At 59.7% G+C, this 24,337-nt stretch overlaps 2 protein-coding genes across 5 annotated transcripts in view; one reads left to right on the forward strand and one right to left on the reverse strand.

The window, feature by feature from the left end:
- IGFLR1 (IGF like family receptor 1) overlaps window positions 1-3,316 on the forward strand; it is a 4,383-nt gene extending 1,067 nt beyond the window's left edge. The window contains exons 2-5 of one of the 4 annotated variants that reach the window (XM_025368210.1): window positions 897-1,101; window positions 1,557-1,741; window positions 2,033-2,408; window positions 2,492-3,316. In XM_025368210.1, the coding sequence (XP_025223995.1) occupies window positions 945-1,101; window positions 1,557-1,741; window positions 2,033-2,408; window positions 2,492-2,817 (1,044 nt within the window). In that variant the 5' untranslated portion in view covers window positions 897-944 and the 3' untranslated portion in view covers window positions 2,818-3,316. Of the gene's footprint in view, window positions 1-519; window positions 1,102-1,556; window positions 1,742-2,032; window positions 2,409-2,491 lie in introns of those variants that run through there. The other 3 variants (XM_025368214.1, XM_025368211.1, XM_025368213.1) reach the window with 3 other exon arrangements.
- KMT2B (lysine methyltransferase 2B) lies at window positions 3,236-24,065 on the reverse strand. The gene is made up of 37 exons (XM_025368209.1): window positions 23,699-24,065; window positions 22,540-22,612; window positions 20,274-22,297; window positions 19,618-19,731; window positions 19,365-19,515; window positions 18,808-19,087; window positions 18,580-18,635; window positions 18,075-18,350; window positions 17,362-17,456; window positions 17,006-17,104; window positions 16,760-16,873; window positions 16,495-16,641; window positions 16,302-16,397; window positions 15,763-15,880; window positions 14,870-14,983; window positions 14,517-14,701; window positions 14,352-14,441; window positions 14,161-14,265; window positions 13,975-14,048; window positions 13,258-13,373; window positions 13,071-13,162; window positions 12,852-12,989; window positions 12,021-12,179; window positions 11,669-11,789; window positions 11,515-11,593; window positions 11,264-11,424; window positions 10,004-10,231; window positions 8,631-9,924; window positions 8,453-8,542; window positions 8,267-8,376; window positions 5,336-5,473; window positions 5,177-5,251; window positions 4,900-5,077; window positions 4,374-4,481; window positions 4,175-4,258; window positions 3,926-4,055; window positions 3,236-3,835 (listed from the first exon to the last, which is right to left on the reverse strand). Exons 1-37 carry the CDS (start codon window positions 24,059-24,061, stop codon window positions 3,560-3,562), a joined length of 8,151 nt encoding a protein of 2,716 aa, XP_025223994.1. The 5' UTR covers window positions 24,062-24,065; the 3' UTR covers window positions 3,236-3,559.
- Between the last annotated feature and the right edge of the window lie 272 nt (window positions 24,066-24,337).

Genomic DNA, 24,337 nt, shown 5'->3' on the forward strand with positions numbered 1-24,337 from the left:
CCCCCCAAAAAAAAAAAAAAAAAAAAAGTTTCACTCTTGTTGCCCAGGCTGGAGTGCAATGGCACAATTTCAGCTCACTGCAGCCTCCACCTCCCAGATTCAAGCAATTCTCCTGCCTCAGACTCCCAAGTAGCTGGGATTTATAGGCATGCGCTATCATGCCCAGCTAATTTTGTATTTTTAATAGAAACAGCATTTCACCATGTAGGCCAGGCTGGTTTTGAACTACTGACTTCAGGTGATCCACCCACCTTGGCCTCCCAAAGTGTTGGGATTACAGGCGTGAGCCACTGCGCCCGGCAGCCAGTTTTTTTGGTTTTGTTTTTAGAGATGAGGTCTTACTGTGTTGTCCAGGCTGGTCTATAATTCGTGGCTCAAGCAATCCTCCCACCTAGCAGGGACTACAGATGTGAGCCACTGCACTTGGCAAAGTGCTTTGCCTTTTTTTTTTTTTTTTTTTTTTGTAGAGACGGGGTTTCATTTTGTTGTCCAGGCTGATCTCTCGAACTCCTGGGCTCAAGTGGTCCTCCTGTCTTGGCCTCCTGAAGTGTTGGGATTACAGGCATGAGCCACCGCACCCAGCCCCTGCTTTACTTCTAATAACGGTTCTAATTCTCCACAATAACCCTATGAGACAGGTGCTATTATTGTCTCATTTTAGGGATGGAAAAGGGAAGGTGGGTGGGTGAGGAAATGGCAGAGGTGGGATATGCATTCTTACAATCTAGATCCGCAGTGCTCTCTCTTAGTCCCCTTTTGGCTTTGTGGGCTTCTCTGATAACCGGCTCAGTTGGGGGATGGGGACTCGAGGGTAGATTCCCGGCTTCCGAAGAGGCGTGGGAATTCTGTTCCCCCACATCACCGCGTCCTTTCTTCTGCCCGGTTTCCCCGGAAAGTGTGGCAGAGGCGCTGTGTTTGGAGGTTCCGCTATCACGGCCCCCGAGATGGGGCCTGGACGATGCCTCCTGACAGCCTTGCTGCTTCTGGCTCTGGCGTCACTGCCGGAAGCCTCCCAGTACTGCGGTCGCCTTGAATACTGGAACCCAGACAACAAGTGCTGCAGCAGCTGCCTGCAGCGCTTCGGGCCGCCCCCCTGCCCGGGTGAGAATCCGAGACCCAGCCTTGCTTGGGCGGAGCTTGCAGGTGATAGGGAGCGGGGAAGGGGTGAGGTCTGTGGGCTACGGGCCAGAGAGTCTTGCTTAGGGGTCTAAGCGGTGGGCCTTACGTAGATCACACAGGGATGGCAGGCAGAGCCTGTGCAGATAGTGCGGGCTACCGTAGGGCAACAGCGAAGGGATATGGCTGGAGTGGCGGCATAGGGGCCCGGTGGAAAGGGTGGGCTTTATGTAGATAAATCGGGAGTGGGCGGAGCTCGGAGCCGAGCAGGCGGGGAATGAAAAGGCGAGCCCGGAGAAAAGTGACAGGAGCGGAGCGCACGCTGATAGGCTGGGAGCGCCCTGGAGGGGCTGGGCACGCTGGGATAGGGCGAAGGGAGAGGGCGTTGCCTGAGCAGGGGCGGGCTAGACGGCAGCGCTGGAGAGCAGCTTTCCCGCTAGACTATGAGTTCCGGGAAAACTGCGGGCTCAGTGACCACGGCGATTTCGTAACGCTCCCGTTCCGAGAGTGTTCTTCTGGGCAGTGCAACCCCGACGGTGCGGAGCTATGTAGCCCCTGCGGCGGCGGAGCCGTGACCCCTACTCCCGCCGCGGGCGGGGGCAAAACCCTGAGGCGCTGCAGAGAGGTGCGGATGGGACTCCCGGCCGGGCAAGGGCGTGCTGGAGGTGGGGGGCCTAGATGTAGGGAGCGGGCGTAGCCCCACGTAAGGGGTGGGGCCGTGGTTTCGGGAGGTGACTGGCCTGCAGGGGTCGGGAGCTCCTAGGTTAAGGTAGTTGGGCCTTGCGGGGCCCAACTACTTTATCAGGTACCGTATCAGATGGGATGTGGCCCCGTTAAAGGGTATAAAGATGGAAGGTTTGAGAGCGGGCAGGAGTGGAGTGTGGCCTCCAGCTTTACTCCAACCCCTTATCCCCAGAGGCCGGTCCCTGCCAAGAGGCCCTGCCCCCTCACAACTGGAAACCCAGGCGGCCCTAGCTCCCAGGAGCGCAGCTCATCAGCAAGTTCCATTGCCTGGAGGACCCCTGAGCCCATCCCTCAGCAGGCCTTGCCGACTTTCCTCCCGCTGTTGGTGCTGGTCCTGCTCCTGACCTTGGCGGTGATAGCGATCCTCCTATTCATTCTGCTCTGGCACCTCTGCCGGCCCAAGGAGAAGGCCGACCCCTATCCCTATCCTGGCTTGGTCTGCGGAGTCCCCAACACCCACGCCCCTTCCTCCTCGCATCTGCCCTCCCCAGGCGCCCTGGAGACAGGGGACACATGGAAGGCCTCTCTACTTCCACTCCTGAGCAGGGGTTAGTCCTGGAGGAGCCCCGGGGCGGGGAAGGTGGACTGGACGCCCACCCTTCCTCCCCTTTACCCTTCCCCTTTCTTCCAGAACTGCCCGGTCTGGGGTCACAGCCCCTGTCTCGCCTCCTGGATGAGCTGGAGGTGCTGGAAGAGCTGATTGTACTGCTGGACCCTGAGCCTGGGCCAGGTGGGGGCATGGCCCATGGCACTACTCGACACCTGGCCGCGAGATATGGGCTGCCTGCCGCCTGGTCCACCTTTGCCTATTCGCTGCGGCCGAGTCGCTCACCGCTGCGGGCTCTGATTGAGATGGTGGTGGCAAGGGAGCCCTCTGCCTCTCTGGGCCAGCTTGGCACACACCTCGCCCAGCTAGGGCGGGCAGATGCATTGCGGGTGCTGTCCAAGCTTGGCTGATCTGGGGTTTGTTGGGCTTAACATTCAATAAAGAACTTTGTTGACTACTAAGCCCAGTATACAATTAGCATTGAAGTACTTCTTGAAGTACAATCCTAATTAGGCAAAGACCCAACAGCTATCCTCACTGCTCTTTGCCCTAGAAGGGCCTATTCTAACATACATACAGGGCCACATGTGGGAGGGCTGACCCCAGGTGCCTCTGGGCCACCAGAATCCCCTCTGGGCAACAGCCCTGCTACAGACACTGTGTTCTGTGTTGTTCTGAAGCCGTAACAGACCCCATGGCTGACTTCTAATTCTCAATGATGGCCTCACCTATCTGTTGAGGCTGATGAACTTCCTTGGCTTATGATGGGTGGGTGTGTAGAAGTGGGGTTCCTACCTGCCCCCATACCCTACAAATGGGAAGACCACCTCTCCAAACATTGACAGACTTTATTGTGGGGGGGTTTCCCACCTGGGACCCCACCTCTTAAATAAAAAAGTGCATAGAAAAGAAGGGATTTAGAAACCTTTGTACAATATCTACATCCTGGGCCCCCAGGGCAGAAAGGGGGCGATTGCTGGGTGGGCTGGAGGGGTGGAGGCAGGGCCCTTGTCGCCTGCATGCCCACATCCACCCTGAACATGAGGATGGGGGTGAGATGCTCTGGGAGGGGCTGGGGGGCCCCCAGGCTAGGGGCAAGATGGCAGCGACGGCAGCAGGAGGTGTGAGGGGTCGTGGTGGGCAACCACGGCCTCAGTTAAGGAACCGACGGCAGCGCTTGGCGCCACAGTTGCAGGGCAGCTTGTTGCTGGCATCCTCGATGGGGAACTTGTAGTCGTAGGTGAGCTCCTCACCACGCAGGATGCGGCGCAGGGCGAAGATGACAATGTGTTTCTGGCCCTCCACATGGATGACCCGAGAGAAGCAGTTGGGCTCACAAGAGTGGTTGATGAAGCGGGCGGCATTGCCATGCATCGTGGCGTCCACTACATCAAAGTCATCCATGCGGAACATATAGCACCCGATGCCCTGCGGGGATGAGGTGGGAAGATCAGGTGCTCTGTCCCTGTGGACAGGCTCGCTTCACCCACTGTCTTCCCACGGCCACTGGGAGCCCACCTTCCCATCGTAGAACTTCTCCCGCTTGTCAGTCAGCACGGAGCGGATGACGATGCCGGAGTACTCGATGACCATCTCCCCTGCATCGATGTTGCGCTTACAGAACAGGCCTCGCCCGTGGATAGCTGATCTGCAGGGCAGGACAAACAGGGAACTCAGGGGGCAGGGGGACAGAAACCAGGCGGTACCCCCTACCCAGTGCACCTGTCCGTCCACCCAAGGGGCATCCTCCCCCCCAACCCCACTCACCTGTAGACACCCACAGCTTCTTTGGACGTCTTCTTAAGGTGACGAAAGCGCATGGCCATGGGCAGCTCCAGGCTGGTGGCACGTCTGGTGAGGGACAGCAGGGTCACCCAGGCTGGTGCTCAGAAAGACCTCTCTCACCCGTGCTCACTCTCTAAGACCCTTCCAGACCACCACCTGCCCCCCAGCTCACACTCCATACCTGGTTGACCTGAGCTGCACCTCATCCTCTTCCTCGTCACAGGTGGCCCCCTCAGGGAGCACCCGGTGCTGGGAGGCCAGGAAGTTGAACATGTCAAAGGTGCACTTCCTGCAGGTGGGAGCAGGGGAAGGAGGAATATACTATTGAAGACAGGGCTAACGGAAATGGGTGGGGTTCGTTCTTATGTCAGCTCTAGAAATAACTCTTCTTTAAATTTTTATTTTACAGATGCGGTTTTGCCATGTTGCCCACGCTGGTCTCGAACCCTGGGCTCATGTGATCCTCCTGCCTCAGCCTCCCAAAGTGGTGGGATTACAGGCGTGAGCCACTGAGCATGGCCAACTCTAGAAATAACTCTTGAAGTGACCTAGTGTCTCCTCCCCAGGCCTGTTTCCAACCTCCACATATATATATAAATATACAGTATATATACAGTATATAAATATGTAACTACACAGTTAACTCCCACCCTCAAGAGCTCTCATAGGAGCATCCTGACCCAGGCATCACACCCTAGACCTCTCACCGGAGATAGACCTCTGCCCGAGCAGCCCCATGGGGATTCAGGGGCGGCTCCTCCTGGCCCTCTCCCTGCTGGTGGTAACGGAACTTATAGTGCTGGCAACGCTGGGCTCCGGGAAGCTGCTCGGCCAGGAAGATGACAGCATCGTGGTGGATGCCCAGGAGTCTCGCCCCACTCATTCCTGAGAGGAGATGTTGAGGACACACCTGTCATGTGGAGGGCCCATGGTGCCCTCAGGGAGACATCCAGCCCCCAGCCCCCTGCGGGGCCCACTCCTTACCACTAAAGGAGAGATGTCTGAGTCGGGCATGGCCTCGGGCCTCTTGCACTTTCTCGATCAGAGTTCTCCACGCCCCTGGGGAGACAGCAGAGCCAGGGCTGAGTCAGGATGGTGTTTTATGGACACTCTCCCTCCTGCCACTGCACCCCCCAAACTCACCCTCCAAGCTCTCTGCCTCCACGCTGAACCCATCCTCACTGCTGATCTCGAAGCGCAGATGTGGGCCGGTCCGTTTCGGGGCCTGGTTCTCTTTATCATCTGGGGATGGAGGCTCTTCCTCAGAGCTTGAAGCCTCACCTGGTCCCAAGAAGCAGGCTGGAGTGAAGATCACCTTTCCTGGACTCAAAAGCCCCTGAGCCCTGCTGTGCTCCCAGCAGACACCACTCTCTCCACCCCTAGGCGCAGACACAGATACTAGGGTCTAATGGCCCTCCTTCTGCTCCAATTACCCAGTGTGCGCTGCAGAATGAACATTTCTTCCCCTAAGGAGCCTGCGGCTCTTCTGCAGGACTTCTCAGGTACAAGAGCGTTCCACAGAGGCTTGGGGCCTTTTGGCAGGACACGCCTAGGGCTCACTTAAACCCAGTGTCCCATACATCCCATCTACCTGTCATCATTCTGTTTCTCACACAAAATTTAAAATACCAGAGAATTATACTTTGCGCGTCTTTTTTTAGATGCAGCAAATTTCTGTAACTATTACAAATATATAATTATCATTTTTTGAGACAGTCTCGTTCTGTCGCCCAGGCTAGAATGCAATGGCGCGATCTCGGCTCACTGCAACCTCTGCCTCTCAGATTCAAGCAATTCTCATGCCTCAGCCTCCTGAGTAGCTAAGATTACAGGCGCCCACCACCACACCTGGCTAATTTTTGTATTTTTAGTATAGACGGGGTTTCACCATGTTGGCCAGGCTGACCTCAGGTGATCTACCTGCCTTGGCCTCCCAAAGTGCTGGGATTATAGGCGTGAGCCACTGCGCCCAGCTACAAATATATTATTATATAGGCTCACATGCACAGGGCCAAGTACACTGTATGTTATGAACTATTTAGTGGATTTCTCGAGGGTTAACGGATTAAACAGGGCAGATAGGACATGCTGACGTAGTAGATGTGGATGTGAAGCAGCGGGTTGGGGGTCAGGACAACGCTGGGCCTGAACACCTGGAAGGATAAAACTGCCATGGACTGATAGCGAAGGTGAAAGAAGAATGGGTTTGGCGTGCAGGTGGAGGGCTCAGTTTGGGACAGGCTGACTTTGAGAGGCCTCTTAGAAACCTCCCCCTGCAACCTGCTGGTGGAGATGGTGGGCAGGCAGCAGGATGGGATGGAGGAGGCCACAGTTCAGGGACAGGGTCTAGGCTGGAGAGAGCAATGTGGAGACAATCAGAACACAGACAGTACAGCCACTAAGCTGGAAGGGAGCCCCTGGGAGTGAGCATACAGAGAAGTCAAGGCCAGGGCCCCCGCACACATCTTGACTGACAGCCGTGGGCAAGGAGGCAGGACCAGAGGTGAGAGCAGAAGCAGCCTTGGAAGCCACAGAAGACAATGCTTCAAGGCGGGAGGGATCCGCTGCACAAAACGCTGCTGCGGCTCAAGCAGATGTGGGCTGGGGACTGACCACTGGGAGTTGGGGGCACAAAAGCTTGAGTGGAACAGGCTTTAGGAGAGGCAAAACCCACATGGCCACACTCTCCCGATGTCACCTCTCCAGGCCACCCTGTCCCACCTCCCCCGCCCCAAGGGAGACTCTAAAGCAACACTCCTGCCGTGTAACTCCCATCCTTTCCAGGCCTCAGTGCCCCAGAGTCCACCTCTGACAACTTCTTCCCCTGTCCCCCAACCCTCACCTCCACTGTTTCCCGAACACGGCAGGACTGACCACAGGACCCTGGCAGGTGCTCTCACTGCTCGCTTTCTCAGTGCCCACTCTAACCTGCCCTTGCTAATGTGTCTGTGTCCTGCACCAAAATGTGGTCTGGTCCCTGAGGACAGGGACCTCCCAAGGCCACTGCCATATTCTCCTGTCATCTTTGAGACATAAGCAGCCTCTGAGTTAAGCAGTCTCAATCCATGTCACTCTGCTTCCCGCTCAGCAACTGAGCTCTGTGTCACAAGAAAATCCAAACATCTGGACAGGATTGGGCCACCACAAAATCCCAGCCTCAAGCTGCTTGACCACCAGCTTACCTGGCCGCAGCCATTCCCCCCACCACTGCCCTAAAGGACCAACAGAAAACTCCCCCCAGCTTCAAGCAGTCTACCAGCCACGCCTTCTCCAGGGGTCTCCACCTCTACCTATTACAGTTTCTGCATAAACACCTACTTCCCCTCCTCTCCTTTACTTCAGAGGTCACCAGTTCAAAACCGGCCACCAGGCCTCTTCCCACTGGCTTTTCCATCCCAGCCTGCCCTTCCCCGCCATCCATGCCTCCGCTGTCTCGGCCCTCACACCAAGCACCTCCACGCTACTGGCCCACCTCCCACTCACCATCCTTAGCTGAACTCTGGCCAGGTGCCTGGGCTGTTTTGCCTTCCTCAACCATGGTCTCAATTCTGGACTCTGACACAACATCCCACACTGTGCCACCTGCTCTCACTGGACACCAACCCTAGACTCCACAGGCCTGGCAGTCTCTGTGGCAGCTGAGATGTGATGACTCCTTTCCCCAGGCCTCTGGGACACCAGTCTTCTGATCTTCCCACTGTCCCTGACCATCATCTGGGTGCTAGGTGGGTTGCATTCTCTCTGGATGATCCTAGAACTTCACCTTTGGCTACTCTACGAAGCTAACCCTCAGCCCTTGGCAGGCTAGGCTCTGAGGCCCTCCCCTGGGCTCTTGGGCATGCTGGACAAAGACCTTTAAGAGGATCCCACAGAGCTGAAATATCATGTCCATGTCTGTTTCTCCCACAAGGCCAGAGACTTCCCAAGGTCATCTCTAACTCTAGCACTGAGGCTCAGGCTTGGCCCCCAGGAGTAGATACTGGTTTTCAAAGCAGACTGATTCTGCATCTGTGAGTCACCCAGCTGAGCCAAGCACAGACAAGGAGCGAGAGAGAGGGCAAGGCCGGTCCCTACCTGAATAGTGGTGCCACTGGGACTCAAGCAGCAGGTCTGGGGGACCATCGGTGACTTGGGGAGGACCACCTTCCGGAAGTGGCAGCAAAGGGGACCGTTCCTGGAGGAGCCTGCGAGAAGAGACCTGTCAGGAAGGGGAAGGACAGAGGTCCCAGACCCTCCAGGGAGAGAGGCCTGGTCACTCACCCAGGACTTTCTTCCCCAGCGGGCTCCCCAGGCCGATCCAGGTCAAGGACCCCGCGCACTGTGGGGGTTTTCATCCTCACACGGCTAAACCTGGGAGGGTGAGCCCGAGAAGGATGAGCCGTATCTCCCACCCATCCGCCCCCTTGCCTGCTCTGCCAGTCTCAGCACCCACACTCACCCGCCACTGCCAAGCCCCAGAACCTGGGGGATGTCCTCCGAGGCCTCTCCATCTTCATCCAGTCGTGGGGCTTTGTATGGGGGAGGTGCTGGTGGGGACCGGCCAGAGAAAGTGGACACCCTCTTGACGCGGATGGCCTGACGGGGCGGGCTGGCTGGCCCACTGCTCAGCACCAGCGTCAGGGGAGGGGGCGGTGGGGGCGGGGCAGGGCGGACCACCCCGACCACGGGCAGCACGCCGAGGAGGGGGCCTGGGGGCAGAGTCCAGGAGGTGGGCGCTGTTGGGGAAATGGTGGGGGGCAATGGTGGCTGCTTCACTGGGGGTGGGACAGGTTCACCCTCCCCAGCCATCTTCACAAATACTTGCCCCAGCTTGTTGACAAGGATGATTTTGGATGTGGCAGGTTTGGGGGGCTCAGGGGCAGGGCCAAGGCTTAACACCCGGACCCCCGGGGCCCCTGGGAGCCAGGCAAATGTGCGGGTGGGGTCAGCTGGACTGGCAGGCAGACCCTGGGGGGGCTGGCTGCCATTAGCCAGGGGAGGCGCCGGGGGGAGCGACTCCTCTCTAGGGCCAGCACCTCCCTCCCCAGGCCCCCCTAGGTTCTTCAACACAAAATCCACAATTTCTGATGGCAGGTCCTCAGGAGGCCGGGCCCTGTCCCCTGCAGCCCCGAGGACCCCTGCCCGGCCTACTCCTGGCCCTGAAGGAGGAGTGCCCTGGCCCCGAGGCTGCTGCACCGCCTCGGCCTCGCTGTCAGTGCCGTCGTCCACGCCGTCCAGCTGTTCAATGCGGGGGGCTCCAGGGGGGGCGCTGGGGGCCAGGCCAGGGGCGGACACCACAGTCACAGGGAAGTGGATGTAGCGGGAGGTGGGGCTGGCTTCCTCCTCGGAGCTGTCCCCTGGGCCCCCGTGGCTGCTCCCCATGGCCCCAGCGGCTACAATCTCTTCCTGGAAGGGCTCAGTCCCCAGCAGGCTGGCCGCGAAGTCCAGGTCAGCAGCACTCAGTCCTGACACCACCTCCATGTCCTCGAAGTCTGGGCCCAGGTCTTCAGGGGGTGGTGGAGATGGGGCCGGGCCAGGGGGAGCCAGCTCCCCTGAGGTAGGTGTGAGGGCTGTGACGACTGAGGTAGGAGGGGGCACCCTGAGCTGAGGGGAGGTTTTGAGAGGAGGGGAGGCCCGCCGTGATGGAGGCGGCCGGGGGGCCAAAGGGCTGGGACGACGGGAGCGTCTTGGGGGAGCTGGGAAGTCCGGGTCTCCCACTGTAGGGATGTGGTGGGTCAGCGAAGATGGACTTCCTGTGGGGGGAGGGTCGGTGTTACCAGCAGCTCCCACCTCCCCAGCTCCAACCCCAACCCCCACATGCCCAGTGCTCACCAGGGGAGGGCAGGGGGCCAAAGGAGACACCCCCCAAGGGCCTCCGGGATGGCGAGTAGTTGGGCACTTTGATTCGAGCCCCCGAGAAGGAACGGGGGGCTGGAGGAGGGGCGCTGCCTGAATCTGGCCGCAGTGGGGGGTCCAGGTTCTGAATGGGCGAGTGGCGCTCAGGAGCTCCAGGGACAAGGACATCTGTGTCCAGTGGGGGGTCCTCACCACCTGGGGGCTCTGAAGAGGCGAGAAACGGCATTGGGGTGGTAGGGGCTCTGCGCCAAAGCCTGCCCACATGCCCTCCTGCCCTCCTCCTGAGCCACTGTACCTCCCAAGTCCCCGACCCTGACCCAGTCACAACAGGCCCCAGTTTCCAGCGATCACCCAGGCCAAGCCCAACGTGGAGTCCACAAAACCCGCACGCACCTGGGCCAGGGACCCTTCAGGGCCTCTCCCCACTCGTTCCTTGCCATCTCCTCTCTGCTGCAGGCTTTGCATGCCATGGAGATATGCCCTCTCTCCAGCATGGCCAGTCCTACCCCTTTGTTACCTGCCTGGTGCATCCCCGCCACATCAGAGGCCCCCGCCCACCCCAGCCCGGAGGTTCTCCATTACCTGGCTCCACCCAACCTCTGCAAACTGATTCCCTCCTCCACCCAACGTTTCCAGACGGGATGGGTGTACCCTCCTCCTCTGTCCACTTCTTGTCATGCTCCAAACTGGAATTAAGCCCTTTCTACCATCCAAATCTCTTCCGCCTCCTGCTCTGCCCACAACAAACTCTTCCCCATTTCCAAGCCCATTCTTTGCCCTGTGCCATCCAGCTCTCAGCTACATCCCACTGCCAGCATGGCTGGAAGGCGGCTGGTTTGGGAGCTGAGCAGATCCAGGTCCAATTCCACCTCCCCCACCATGTTACTGTGTTTAGCCACTGTCCGCTTTGAGGTGTAGTATGGCAACACTAGGAAGCATTACCTGAGCACAGAGCCCCAAGTTAGGGAGCTATAAACGCTCTGCTCCCTGCAGTCGCCCAAGAGCCAGCACCCGACTCCAGCAGACAGCGTGCCGCTCTCCCCACCTCACTTCCCATGAAAAGCCGGGCACAGCCCCTGGCACGCAAGGCACGGCAGTAAGCGAGCTGCCGTTACGTTACAGCAACTGAAGCAAGAGCAAACCTCCTAGAGTTTACAAAAGGGAGCAGGGAACAGAGATCTGTAGGTTTGTTTAGGGAGAGCGGCATTCAGGAAGAAGACAGAGCCAATGCCACACCTGAGGAAGGGGCGGGGCTGTGCACAATGGTCTGGTTCTCCTCTGCAGCCTCCAGGTGAGCTGGCTCTTCCCGAGGCCCCCACGGCCGATACTCCAGAATTCGGCACCGATACCAGCAGCGCCTCCGAGCATCCACCGTGCTCCAGTACAGACGGGAGCACCTGGCGTGTGGGACAAGATGGTTAGGATGCTTGGGCAATGGGATCCAGCTATGGAGTCCCCTGGCCCCACGGATCACCCCGACCGCTCACTGGTAGCCAATGGGGAAGAGCCGTCCCTCGCAGTCCGAGAGATCAGACAGAGTACCCAGGGAGTCAATGCGGATGGAGCCTGTGGTGCAAAGTGGAGGTCAGGAAAGGCAGGCAGGCCAGGGCAGGAGGACAGGGCAGAGAATAGGCAGCTTACCAATGAGCACATTGATGGCGTCAGGTTCAAGCCCTGTCAAGAACTTCCGCTTGAAGTTGATGCCCTCGAAGTCCACATAGACTCGGCGGAGAACATCAAAACCATCGGGGTTCACGATTTCCTGGAAGAGGGGGTGGCAAAGTGAGGTGGCTGAATTGGTAGGGGAGGTGGATACCAGGGATAACTTGATAGGTGAAGTCTGAGTAGTCAGGGGCTTGGCCTAAAGGCCTCTGGGAAAACAGATCAGGAGACACTGAGAGGCAATAAGGCCAGGCCTGGGGGCCACGGGGGTCCCTAAGTGAACAGGAAGATAGGTGGGGAAGGAGCTGTGTGCCCCACAGTTCTGGCCCACCTTGCCATCTAGGAGATCAGTGTGTTTCTGACAGAAGACTTTCTTGTCGTCCTGGAAGATGCAGTAGCTGGCCCGGGCACACATGAAGTGGAAGTTGCTGAGGCAGGAGGACAGGCAGCAGCCCACCGTGGCACCAGGCTTCAGGCAGAGCTCGCAGCGCTGCGTAGGGGAGGGCGGCTCAGGGGAGAAGCCAAGGCTGGGGACAGGCGCCAGGCACCACTGCCACTGAGTCTGCACGGGTCCCTGTCTAGCCTGGCACGGCACAGGCTCTCCCCAGGCGCAGCCTCTCCCCAGCTGCATCCACGCCCAGGTGCACACCAAACTCTCTCTGGTTCTTTGAAGCGAGAATGACAACAGCTAATGCTTGCTGATGGCACTGACCATCTTTGTCACACTGTTTTCAGGTAGAGGTTGTGTTATTCTCATCCTCACAGATACCCCTGCAGTGGGAATCTCTACCACCCCATTGCCCAAGAGCGCTTGAGGTCTCTCTGTACCTGGCGCAGGCACCACTCTGAGGAGTGGGGGAATTCTAACCTCACGGGGATGTAGTGAGAGCTCAACGCCACCCAGCATAGAAAACATGCAGCCCAGGTTCAATCAATGGGCACTCTTCTCACTTTTAGACTCCCAGGCTTCAGGCCCAGATTATGGCCAGAGGGCCCACATAAGAAAAAGCTGCCATCAGCACCAACGTCCCAGGGCAACCGAGACCTCAGCCTGGCAGTGAAAGGATGCCAGGAAGGGAATGTGAAGTAACAGCTGTCTGCACCAGAGGAGGCCTCCCCAAGAGCCAGAGGGCTGCCCACCTCTCTGGGCCCGCGCCCTCACCATCTGCCTCCCTCGAGCCACAGCAGCATGCACATTCTTGAGGGAACCGTCGTTCTCCTCGAAGACTTCTGCTGACCAGATAGCACAGTTGACGTGTGTCCACTCATTCTGCCCGATGTACAGGAGCCGCCCCGCCTCCTGGGGCAGAAGAGGAGCAGCATGATGTGGGGCGCCAGGGACCAGGCCCCACAACCTGGTGTGTCACAGAGCAGCCCTCACCTTGGAGTCTGCATCCCCGTATTTGAGACAGAGTGCACACTGACGGGGGTCCTCCAGGTGTGAGAAGGCAGCCGGATCCTTGCCCTGGAATGCTAGAGAGGAAACGTGAAGGGAGGTCTAAGAATCAGGACCCGGAGCCAGGCCACCAACACAGGGCCCTGGCTTCTGGACCCTCACTTCCCAGTACCTGCTGAGGGATCCCCTGGAGGCTGCCCTGATTCTGGGGTCTCTGGTTCCTGCTGTCTCCACTGCGCATAGACATGATCCAGGGATGGGGGCAACACCGCGTTGGGAAGGACTCCGCTGTGGACAGACAGGGTTAGCAGCTGATGCACCCAACAAGAGCGGCTGAATGGGGGCCCATCCACAAACCAGCCTCAACTTGCCATGACACCCACTGCTCCCTCTCCACGTGGAACTTCTCTCAGTTCACCAAATAAGCCAGGCCCTCTTGTGGCACCTTGGACATGTGGAATGCTGCTCCTCACGCCTGGAATACTTTCTCCCCAGCTCTGCTCCAATGTCATCTCTTTCAGGAAGGCTTCCCTGACACCTCGGCTCCAGAAGGTACCACCTCTGGGTCCCCACTGCCCCCTGGTATTCTCCATCACTGCCCTGACCATCTGGGTCTTCAGTGCCTGCCCGGCCCCACAGTGAGCTCTTTAAGCAGAGCCCAATTTGACTCACTCACTGCTTTGTCCCCAGCATTGCCCTGCACAAAGCAGAAACAAAGCTTTGCTAGTCTAGCACCACCAGGGAATCTCACCCGGGTTCCACCACCCTCCTCTCCAGCTCCACTCCAGACCCTACCTCTGCTCATCTCTTCTTAGCCCAGCGTGGCCCCTGCATGCCCTGGCCTTGCCCTAACTCCCCGGCTTCCCTCCTGCTACCCCGCCTTGCTCACTTTGGCAGCCGGGTACTCCGTCGCCAGTACTTGGGGTCGTGGGCGTCGAACCAGCCGAACGCAGATTCTAGCAGCTGGAGAGTGGGTTAACAGGATGAGAAGAGCCGGCTTCCCCAGGAGAGCTGGCAGGGGCAGGGTCTGAAGGGCCCACTCCCCCACCCCACAGGCGTCCCCGGAAGAGCTCACCTTCAGCAGGAGCCCCTTCATCTGGCCTCCAGCCCGGCGCTCTGGGGTCTCTCCCTCCTCTGAGTGCCGCATGAGGATGCCCACCATATCCTCCATAAAGCTGTGCTGTAAGGGGGTTTGTCAGAGACTGAGTCACCTCTGCGCACCCCAGCCTCCTGGCACCCATCTGCTCCTTCTGGTGTCCCACTCACCACAGACTTGTAGTGGCCATCCTCGAAGCGCTGACTCACAGCTTGCAGGCCACAGGGTCCTGGGTGCAGCTGCTTCCCATCCGGCCCACACTGCAAAGCGGGGAAGTTAGCAGGGCTGGGGGTGGGCCTGGCCCCACCCCATCCTCCCTCCAGGGCCCTCCAGACCTGGGTGCAGAGCAGCAGTGGGCCCGCCACCTTGGAGCTCAGCAGGCCCTGGAGCACCTGGCGCAGGCCCCCCTGGAGGGCCCCGCTCAGGGCCTCTCGCCAGCGGGGCTGTGCTGCCCCAGCACACGGTCCGCAGGTGTAGAGCACCGAGTCTGGCAGTCCTGAAAGGATCTCGTAGTCTTCATCTAGGACAGCCGAGTGGGAAAGGGAAAAGTGGTTTCAGAGGATGTGAGGGCTCCCAGCAGCCTCTAGGCCAGCAAGGATCCTTAGTCCCCCTGTCCTCTTGGGTCCTGTGGTGGGGGTAGGGGCCCCCACAGGGTTGAGGCTGCAGCCCAGGTGCTCCACTGACTCACCTGAGAGCCCCTCGCACTTGGCATGTACCCAGTGATCACACTGTGCGCACTGCATCATCTTGCTCTCGTAGTCGTTGTCTTCATAGCAGCGTGTGCAGATCGGACAGTAGTTTCCTGGAGGAAAAGAGAAGGAGTCAGAGGTGCTGGGGTTCCCACTCAGCCCTGAGCATCTCTGCTCAGGGATTAGCTGTACCTTAGCTGTCTCTGTTATGCCCCTGCTTTGAGTCCCTACCAGTCCCTAAAAGCTGCTTGAGGATGAGGTGTTTTTTGGTTTTTGTTTTTTTTGAGACAGAGTCTTGCTCTGTCACCCAGGCTGGAGTGCAGTGGCGAGATCTCGGCTCACCGCAACCTCCGCCTCCCAGGTTCAAGAAATTCTCCTGCCTCAGCCTCCCGAGTAGCTGAGATTACAGGTAACCACCATCATGCCTGGCTAATTTTTGTATTTTTAGTACAGATGGGGTTTCACCACATTGGCCAGGCTGATCTCGAACTCCTGACCTCAGGTGATCCACCTGCCTTGGCCTTCCAAGCCACTGTGCTCGGCCTTAGGATGAGACCTCTTTTCAGACTCTGCAGAACACAGGGCCTTGCAGATGTACTGCCTGAATAAGGCTTCCAAACTGCTCAGTGGAGACGTGAGGTTCCAGGAAGTACCTCAGACACCAAGATAGTAGGGTCCCAGGCCTTCCACTCCCACCACCCTCAGAGGGGCTATGTGTCCCTGTTTTACATACTGGATGGACTCCTGTGGAAGAGTTCCCTGAGTTGAAGCGATAGTCCCATAGCTAGAAGGTGGAAAGCCATGAGAAAAGAGGGTCTGTGCTAAAGCCTGTAGAGGAGCCTGGCCATTCCCCTGTGGCCCCCAGTGTCCAGTTCCCCTGCCCGGTCCCCACCTTTCTCATATAGCTGGGTGCACCTGGGGCAGAGGCTGTAATCTCCAGACCACTCGACGTCCCAGTTCTTGCCTGGAGTTGCCCCACAGCTCTTACAGCGCACACAGGCTGAACAGATCTGGGGGAGCAGGGCGATGTTAGGGGAAAGCCAGACACTGGGCTGGAGCTACATGAGCGGGAGACGGGAGAGGAGGAGTTGGGGATATGCAGGAAGCAGGCAAGGAGGGATAGGTAAGAGGAGAAGACACACAGGACAGACACTGAGGAGGAACAGAAGGAGGGCAGGAGTGGACATCAGGCTAGAGCAGGGGATTCTGAGCCCATGGAACGTGAGATTCATAAGCTCCTAAAACCACTCCACACAAATTCTGAATATAAATCTGACTTATGTGAAATTTTTAAAGAGAAAATGTTACTAATCAAAATCTTAAGAGGATCCCCAACCCCTGCTCTTCCTGACAGCCTCAGCCTAGAGCAAGTTTGGGGGTGGTGGTGATATTTATTAGACACAAAGCTAAGGGGTGAACATCATCTCTCACCCAGTGGCGCCGTTTGCGCGTCGCCCGGGTTGGATAGCTGGGCCCCAGACAGGCCGGGTGGTAAGCATGGCGGCAGCGCTCGCACTCCAGGAGGTGCTGTTGAATGTGGAGACAGAGATGGCGAAACCTGCTGGCACAGCGATGCCCTCACCTTCAGGCCTCCACGCACCCCAGCTGGCCCCTGGGCCCAAACCTTGGATCCGCGGCCTTTGCGTCCACAGACGTGGCAGAACTTGCAGCGACGGCAGCACCAGGTGTCGTGATGCTGAGGCAGGGGCCGCTCGGCCTCCTCCAGGCAGAACGGGTGGAAAGGGTCACAGCAGACTTGGCAGAACACCAGCTGGGGACAGGGTCAGGGAGTGAATGATGGGCATAGCATAAGGCCAGAGGGCCCAAGGAATCAGGCTGTGAGGACCGACAGAGATCTGGGGGTCTGTGAAGAAAGGTGGAGATCTAACCTCGTGGAGTCCTTTGCTGGCACACAGCAAGCACACCATCGGGGGGCCCCCTGGCACAGAGGTGAGCACACTCAGGCCCCCCATCAGCCACACGTTCTCTAAATCACAATCCTCCTGGGGGAAGAGAGGACGCAGGATCAGAGGGCAGCCAGGCATACAAGGCAGACCCACCTGACTTTTCAATGACACAGTCATCAAGGTTCTTCCAACTAAAGGCTCTGTCACTCACCCCACTCAATGCCATACCTTAAAATCCACACGGACGCGGTGCACACCATCAGGAGACTTCTGCTTTCCAGTCCAGCCATTGGGAAAAGAAGCAAAGGGGCCAGGGGCCAAAGCATCCTGGGGAGGGAAGGTGGGGGAGTTCAGAGCTGCCAGCCTGGCCGAGATGCAGACTCCTCTCCTCACCGCCCTTCCCCCAGCCTACTGGACCCAGACCCTGATCCAGACCCCTCTGCTCTCCAGACAGGCAAGGCCCGCCTCATCCCTCAGGGCCTGTCCTCTCATGTGGACACACCACGACACTCAGGTGTGTCTGTCACTCTGACTTGCCAGGTAGCTCCTGGAGGGAAGGGGCTCTCGGAGCGGGCCGTGCTGACCTTGTCCAGGCGCCTTCGGGCCTTGAGCTGCAACACAGGCTGCAGGGTGGGTTTGCGGGGCCGGCTCTGCTCCTCAGGTTCTGGCAGTGGCAGCTCTAGTCAGGACACAATGAGCAGTGAGGTCCCTCCCCTTCCACGCCCCTCTTCTTCTACAACCCCAAATGTTACCTGGATTCCCAGGGCCTTCTTTAACTAACCAAGACCCACCAGGACGACTCTTTCTTGTTTTTTTGAGGCAGGGTCTCGCTCTGTTGCCCAGACTGGAATGCAGTGGCGTGACCCATAGCCCACCGCAGCCTTGAACTCCCAGGCTCAGACGATCCTCCTGCCTCAGCCTCCTGAGTAGCTGAGACCACAGATACGTGCCACCACATACAACTAACTTTTGCTTTTATAGAGATGGGATCCTACTGTGTTGCCCTGGTCTTGAACTCCTGGGCTCAAGTGATCCTCCCACTTCGGCCTCCCAAAAGTACTGGGATTACAAGTATGAGCCACTGCACCAGGCCTAGGATGACCCTTAAGTCTCACTCATTAGGCTCATTGAGCAGCTCATAGGCCAGTTCTGTACATCCACCTAAAAACTGCCCCCTCCCCTGCCCTCAGCCACCTTCTCTATCAGACTGACAGAGCCCTGGGTCTGAGTGCCTTCCTACACAAAAGACACAAGACTAAATAAAGGATCAACAGAGAAAGCATTAAGCAGTTCGCACCATTTTCTCGGGGGGTCCGACGCCGAGGAGCAGGGGGGCCCCCGGGCTCCGAGTCATCCGAATCCTCGAAGATATCATAGGAGGGTCGCTGTTTGACGCAGCGCCGGGCTGACTTGCGCTGCAGGAGGGAGTCCTGCTCCTCGGGCCCTGGGGGGGCCACCACCTCCTCCCGGGGCCCCCCAGCTCCCGCCCCCCGGCGTGGGCCTGGAGGACCAGGGGAGGCCTCAGGAGATTCATCGGAATCCCAGGGCAACAGCGTCTTCACTATCGTCCGGCCTGCGGGAACAGGGGACTTAGTAGGATTTGAGCTCAGCCAGGGACACGGGACACTGGGAGAGAAGCCAGAAAGAAGCAGGGCAGGGAATGAACGTGGGAGCTATGAAAGCACACAACGGAGAAGACAGAGAGGGTGAGCTGCAAGGAAGGAGAGCAAACAAACACAGCTCCCTCCACAGCACAAACTCTAACACGGTTTTGAGAAGAAATGCTCCTTAAAGCTCGTCACCTTTTTTAGCCAGTCGTTCCATCTTCCGAGCCTCTATTTTGTCACACTTCCGGTATCTGGGGAGGGGAGCAGCACGTCACCAGGGTAGGGGACTGGTGGTCTGGGGGAAGAGAGGAAGCTCTCCACAAGAATGCCAACCCCACTGCTCTGGCCAGGCAGAAGAGGAGCGAGGCAGGAAGCCTACAGGACCGACACCCACGGGAGCGAGGCCACGCCCCAGCTACTCACACACAGCACTGCTTCTTGGTGTTGGGGCCCCCAAACTTGGGCTTGTCTAGGCAGTTGACACAGGACCCACAGTCCTGCACACGTAGGCAGCCCCGACAGTGTCCACATCGAGCCATTCGCATCTTCTTGCCGTGATGGGAGGGCAGTGAGCGCCGGGGTGTGTGGGCCAGGGTCCCTCCAGACCCTGCGGGCTCTGAGTCTCCCCCAGGGCCTGCCGTCTCCACCTTTCCCCGCCGGGACCGTGACGGGACACTCTCAGTCTCAGACGCCGATGATGTATCTATTGTAGCAGGCAGGAAGGAGGAGTTGGAGCCACAAAGCCACCAGGCCTTATACCTCACTTCCCTGCTTTCCGACAATCTGGCTCTGGCTTTCTCACAGCGCCAGGTTCCTGGTGCCCCCAAACGAAGTTGCTCTAGGACCTAGTACTCAAGCCCGCTTGCCACCTAATCCCCAAGCACCTGACTTGGCTCCCTCTCTCCTAGGCTCTTGGTGCATGTCACCCAAGTGTGGGGTCATCCCCAAACCTGACATGGCTGTCCAGTCTCCCCACCCACCCTCTGTGGCGAGGTCCTGCCGATCCCGGAGAGGAAGTGCACTGAGGCGAGGGACATCTTCGGGCACCATGGCCCGGGCCTGACCCAGAGCCACAGCAGCATGACGGCAGACGTGTTTGATGCGGGGACCTTGCACAGGTGACTCAGGACCCTGGGGGGAGAAATCGCAGTGTGGGTGGGCAGCTGCTGCTTGCGCTCCCACAGTCCCACTCCTCCCGCCAGTCTTCTTCAGGGCCCTCCTCCCGATGCATACCGAGGGCCGCTCTCTCTTAGCTTCCACCGACTCATCTTCGGGCCGGACAGGGCCTCTGTCGGAGACCTGCTTGAGAGGCCCGGCCACCTCCTCCATCGGCCCCCCAGGGCTTGGCTGGCAGGGAATAAACAGGGTCAGGGGCTGGACAGTGAAAAGAGATAAGGACAGGGGGCCGGGTGTGGTGGCTGATGCTTGTAATCCCAGCACTTTGGGAGGCCGAGGCAGGCAGATCATGAGGTCAGGAGTTTGAGACCAGCCTGGCCAAAGTGGTGAAACCCTGTCTCCACTCAACATACAAAAATCAGCCAGGTGTGGTGGCGGGCACCTGTAGTCCCAATTACTCGGGAGGCTGAAGCAGGAGAATCTCTTGAACCCAGAAGCGAAGGCTACAGCGAGCCAAGATCATGCCACTGCACTCCAGCCTGGGCGACAAAGAGACACTCCATCCCAAAAAAAAGAAAGACAGGGACAGGGAACTAGCACGGGGAAGGGCCGGGGCTGGGGAGGAACAAAGGATGGTGGGGGATCACAGAAAGTCAGATTCTGAGGGTTCCCTGCAATGCTGGAAAGTGTCCAGGGAGGCGGGAGGTTAAGGGACTGCAGAGAATGGAGACTGGATGGCTGGGTGTGCCGCTGGGCCCAGGTACCGTGCTCACCGGCATAGAAGCTGCCACCTTCTGCTGCTGCTGCTGGTCGATCTTGAATAGCTGCACTTTGGCTCTCTTGAGGAGACTGAACATCTTCTCCTCTACCCCAGACAGTGGCAAGGAACCCAGGCCCGCAATCCGGGCTTTTTCCAGGGGAGGCATCTGCTGTGGTGACGGCGGTGGCTGCAGCTGTGGCTGTGGTGGCGGTAGCGCCTGGGGCAGGAGCTGGGTTTGCAAGGCCTGCAGGGGCTGCAGTAGCTGAGCCTGTGTCTGTGGCCCGTTGCTCAGAGCTGGAGCCCCATGAGGGGACACCTCGGCCTTAACAGGAGTGGCGACCACAGGGGCGAATCGAGGCAGGCTGAGGTGGTTGGTGCGGCCCACTGCCCGAGGCTCAGGCTCAGCTGGAGAGTCATCGGCAGGAGGAGGCTCTGGCTCAGGGGCTTCAGGAGCCCCAAGAGGAGGAGGAGTAAGCACCGATTCGTAGATCTTCAGGTGGGCTTCGCTTGGGGTAAACTGAGGGGCCCGAAGGAGTAGGGGCCTCCGGGAGGAGGTGGCTGGAGCAGGGGGTGGGGAGGGGGCCGGGGGAGGTGGAGGGGCTGGGGGAGGAGGGGGCAGCTCCCGGGTCAGTGAGGTCCAGCGAAATGTGGGTTCCCTTAGGATGGACCGTCTCTTCTCAGGGAGTGGGACTGGGGTAGGTGGAGGAGTTGGGGCACGTGGTGGAGAGGGGACTGGTGCTGGTTCCTGGGGAACAAGTGGGGAGGTGGTGATGGGAGGTCGCAGGACAGGTGAGACCTCCACCTTTGGGGGCCTGGGGGGGTCTTCATCCATAAATCGCCGGGGTGTCTTGATGACACGGGAGGAGCGGGCACTCACCACAGGCATAATAAACTGCCGGATATTCTTCAGGAAGGTGGTGCTTTTGGGGGCCACGGTGGGACTGTCTTCTGGAGGGCCTCCCGTGGTGGTGCTGGGGGTTGGAGTGGGAGGAGAGGTACCCTCTGGCCCTGCCCGAGCAGCTTCCCGCTCCGCCCGCTGGCTGGGAGTCAGGGGAGGCCGGCCCCTCTTCCTGGAGCATGTAGCTGGGACCACAGGAGGAGGTGACTCTTCCTGCTCCTCTTGGGCAGGAGGCGGTGGAGGGGATGGTAGAGGTGGTGGGGACACTGGGGGTGGTGGTGGAGGGCAGAGTGGGGGTGGAGGAGATGTTGAAGGGGGTGGGAGGGGCGGAGGAGGTGAAGGGGCTGGAGGAGTCAGAGGCGGTGGTGGCAGCTTTGTCTCTTCCTTTTCCACGGCTGGCATCGTCTCCTCAGCTACAGCTCTTTCTTCCTTCTCTTCTCCCTCCTCCTTGTCTTTTTCTTCTTCTTCTTTCTTCTCTTCTCCCTTGTCATCCAGCTTCTGTTCCTGCTTTTTCCAGCAAGGGCTCCCTCCCTGTCCAGATCCAACTCTTCTTTGGGGGGCGTCCTGCCAAGTTTCCTCATGTTGACCTTGACCCTGACCTGATTCGAGTCCCAAGGACAATTGTCCCATCTTTACTCTTTTGGCCCTTGAAACAAACTTGATCACAAAAGGGAGCCCACCACCTCGGCCTCGGCCCCTGCCTCCACGGCCTCCGCGGCTTGACTGTCCTCCACGCTTGGGGGTCCCAGGTCCTGGGCCAGGTCCCTCCTTACACTTCCAGCTGCCAGTTTGGTGTTTCACTGGAACCACAGGAGGTGGGGGCTCAGGTTTGGGGATTGTCACAGCTGCTTCTGCCACCACTACTGCTTGCTGCTTCCTCCTGCAGGGGCCTGCTGGCCGTCCTGGGGGCCGTCCCCGAGACCGCCGGGGGGTAGAGGGCTCACACGCCCGGCTCCGGGGTGCTGGGGGTGCCTGGGCCCGCCGGAGAAGTTCAGTCAGTGCCTGCACCATCCGTTCTGTGCCTTCCTCACCCCGTTTCCGGGCAGGGGTCTTTGGGGGGGTAGGAGCCACATCTGCTAGGCGAGGAGGAGGAAGGGGGGTCGTCTTATGCTTGCGACCCCGACCTCGGGGCGCTCGACCTAAAAGGAGAATAGGTGTGGGGAGATGGATCAAGCCAGCCCTGCAGACAGAGGAAAGCGCTCCAGGAGGGCAGGGACTAAGTCTTGCTTGTGTGTTTCCCCCGCTGCCCAGACTAGCTTGGACTCTGAACACAGAACACACTCGGCAACTGACAGAGACTAGTTGAACAGGGAAGAGCTGACACAAAGGGCGAGGATAAATTCCTGTGACGCTACAGAGGTGGAGTTCCCCCGTCACTCACCTCGCTGGGATCGGAGCGCAGAGCGCAGGGAACTGGGGGCCACATCTTCATCTGAATGAAAACCCTGAAACTCCTGATTTAGGGGACCAGGGGTGGAGGGGAGAAACAGCAGTCAGTGCCAAAGCCCTCGTTCCACCTGAGGCATCGAGGAATATCCCCAGTTCCCACTTAACATACCCCTGCCTATTTAAAAAGAACAAAAAAGACTCAAAGGTCACGGGGAGTGCAAGAGAGGGTCTTTCCCTAGGGATGGAGGCGCCAGGTATCCTGAACCCCGATCCCCAGTGCTGGACCACAGCAGCACAACCAAAGCCATGGTTCACTGGCTCAGGAGAGACGACGACAGGGTCTCCTCAGGGAAGGCAGCAGGCCCCATACTCAGATTCCCTCAGAGTCCAACTGAGACCAAAGTGGGACCTCCACTGACACCCTCTCGGGCCACAATTTCTTTCTGAATTAAGTTGGGAACAGGGGCCCGCAAGTGGAGGGGCAGGGAGGGCATCAGATGGCTTTCGTACAGGCTCCACTGCAAGCCCTCAGGTGGTTATTAAGCGTCCAGGGTAGCAACCCACACCTTCCTGCCTGTTCTGAAAGGCTGGGGGAGAAATCCTGAGCTGAGCTCTGACCTGCCAGGGTGCCCAGTCCCGGCCTTCATCCCACTCCTGTTCAGCCCGAGCCCCAAGAGGAAACCCTCCACCATTCCACCTGAGATGCCAAGAGGAACTGGGGCCCTGGAGAAACCAGAAGGTTGCGAGGCCCGGCAGGGCGGCCCACAGGTAAGAGCCCAGACAGCTCCAACCTGTCTGCCAAGGCCACGCTGCCGCTGTCAACCACGACTGGCTGGGCATGCAGTCCCCACTGCCTCCTCGCCCAAACCTCCACCGCCCTAGCTCTGCCAGCTGCCGAAAAGGATCGGCCCAGGACACTTCAGCGGGACCGACATCGGGCGCGAGTGCCCGGCTGCAGCCTGGGCTCCTCTACCCACTTCCAGAGGCCCTTTCCCCCGGAAGCTGCATGCAGCCTCCCTCCCTCCGTGCCCCGTCTCTCCGAAGGAACCCTGAGGACCCGGCCTGCCCACGCCACCCCCGGGGCAACCCAGACCCCTGGAAGCCCCGGCCTCCGCCCCACCCGGCGCCGGGGACGCCTCCGACCGCCTCACCTCCTCGTCGGATTCCCCGTCACTGCTCTCCTCCTCCGGCACGCAGCCCCGACTCGGACCCCAGCCCCGGCCCCGACCCCGGCCCCGGCCCCGCTGGACCCGCGGGCCGGCCCACAGGCGGCGGAGCCGGCGCAGGCCCCGGCGGAGCCCCAGCAAACGGAGCAGGGCCGTGTCCTCCCCGGGCTCGGCTCCGCCCGGCCCCGTCGCGCCACCGCCGCGCCGCAGAGCTACCCGCACTCTTTCGGCCCCGTTGCCCCGTCCGCCGCGGCCCCCGCCCCCGCCGGCGCCCCGCGGCCGGCCCGGGAAGCGGCCCCGCGCGGAGCCAGGCCCGGGGCAACTGCCGCCGCCCGCCGCCGCCGCCATCTTGGCACCGTGAGAGGGGCCGGGGAGGCGGGGGGAGGGGCGGCCCGTGCGCAGGACCGGGGGGAGGGGAGAAAGCGGGGGCGGGGCGGGGCGGCCCCGGCGCACGACAACAACCAGCGCCGCCGCGGGGCCGCCGGAGGCCGGGGGCCGGGCCGGCCACGCGCAGGGCACCACGGGAGAGGGAGTCCGCGGCCGGCCGGCGCCCTCGGACCGCGCCTGGGGAGCACAGACCCCGCGTTGCGGCCGCAGAGGGGCGAGCCGCGGGGGCCTCCGGGA

The sequence above is a fragment of the Theropithecus gelada genome, chromosome 19, assembly GCF_003255815.1.
Source record: "Theropithecus gelada isolate Dixy chromosome 19, Tgel_1.0, whole genome shotgun sequence".
NCBI lineage: Eukaryota > Metazoa > Chordata > Mammalia > Primates > Cercopithecidae > Theropithecus > Theropithecus gelada.

What these genes read in the sequence shown, in the direction of transcription:
- KMT2B (XM_025368209.1), bottom strand. Translation starts at nt 24,061, where the DNA reads ATGGCGGCGGCGGCGGGCGGCGGCAGTTGCCCCGGGCCTGGCTCCGCG. An exon ending in GCTGGGGAAGAAAGTCCTGG is followed by an intron (nt 8,377 to 8,452) that starts GTGAGTGACCAG and finishes CTCTTCTCGCAG; the next exon opens with GCTCCTCCAGGAACGGTCCC. An exon ending in CCAGTGGCACCACTATTCAG is followed by an intron (nt 5,474 to 8,266) that starts GTAGGGACCGGC and finishes TCTTGGGACCAG; the next exon opens with GTGAGGCTTCAAGCTCTGAG.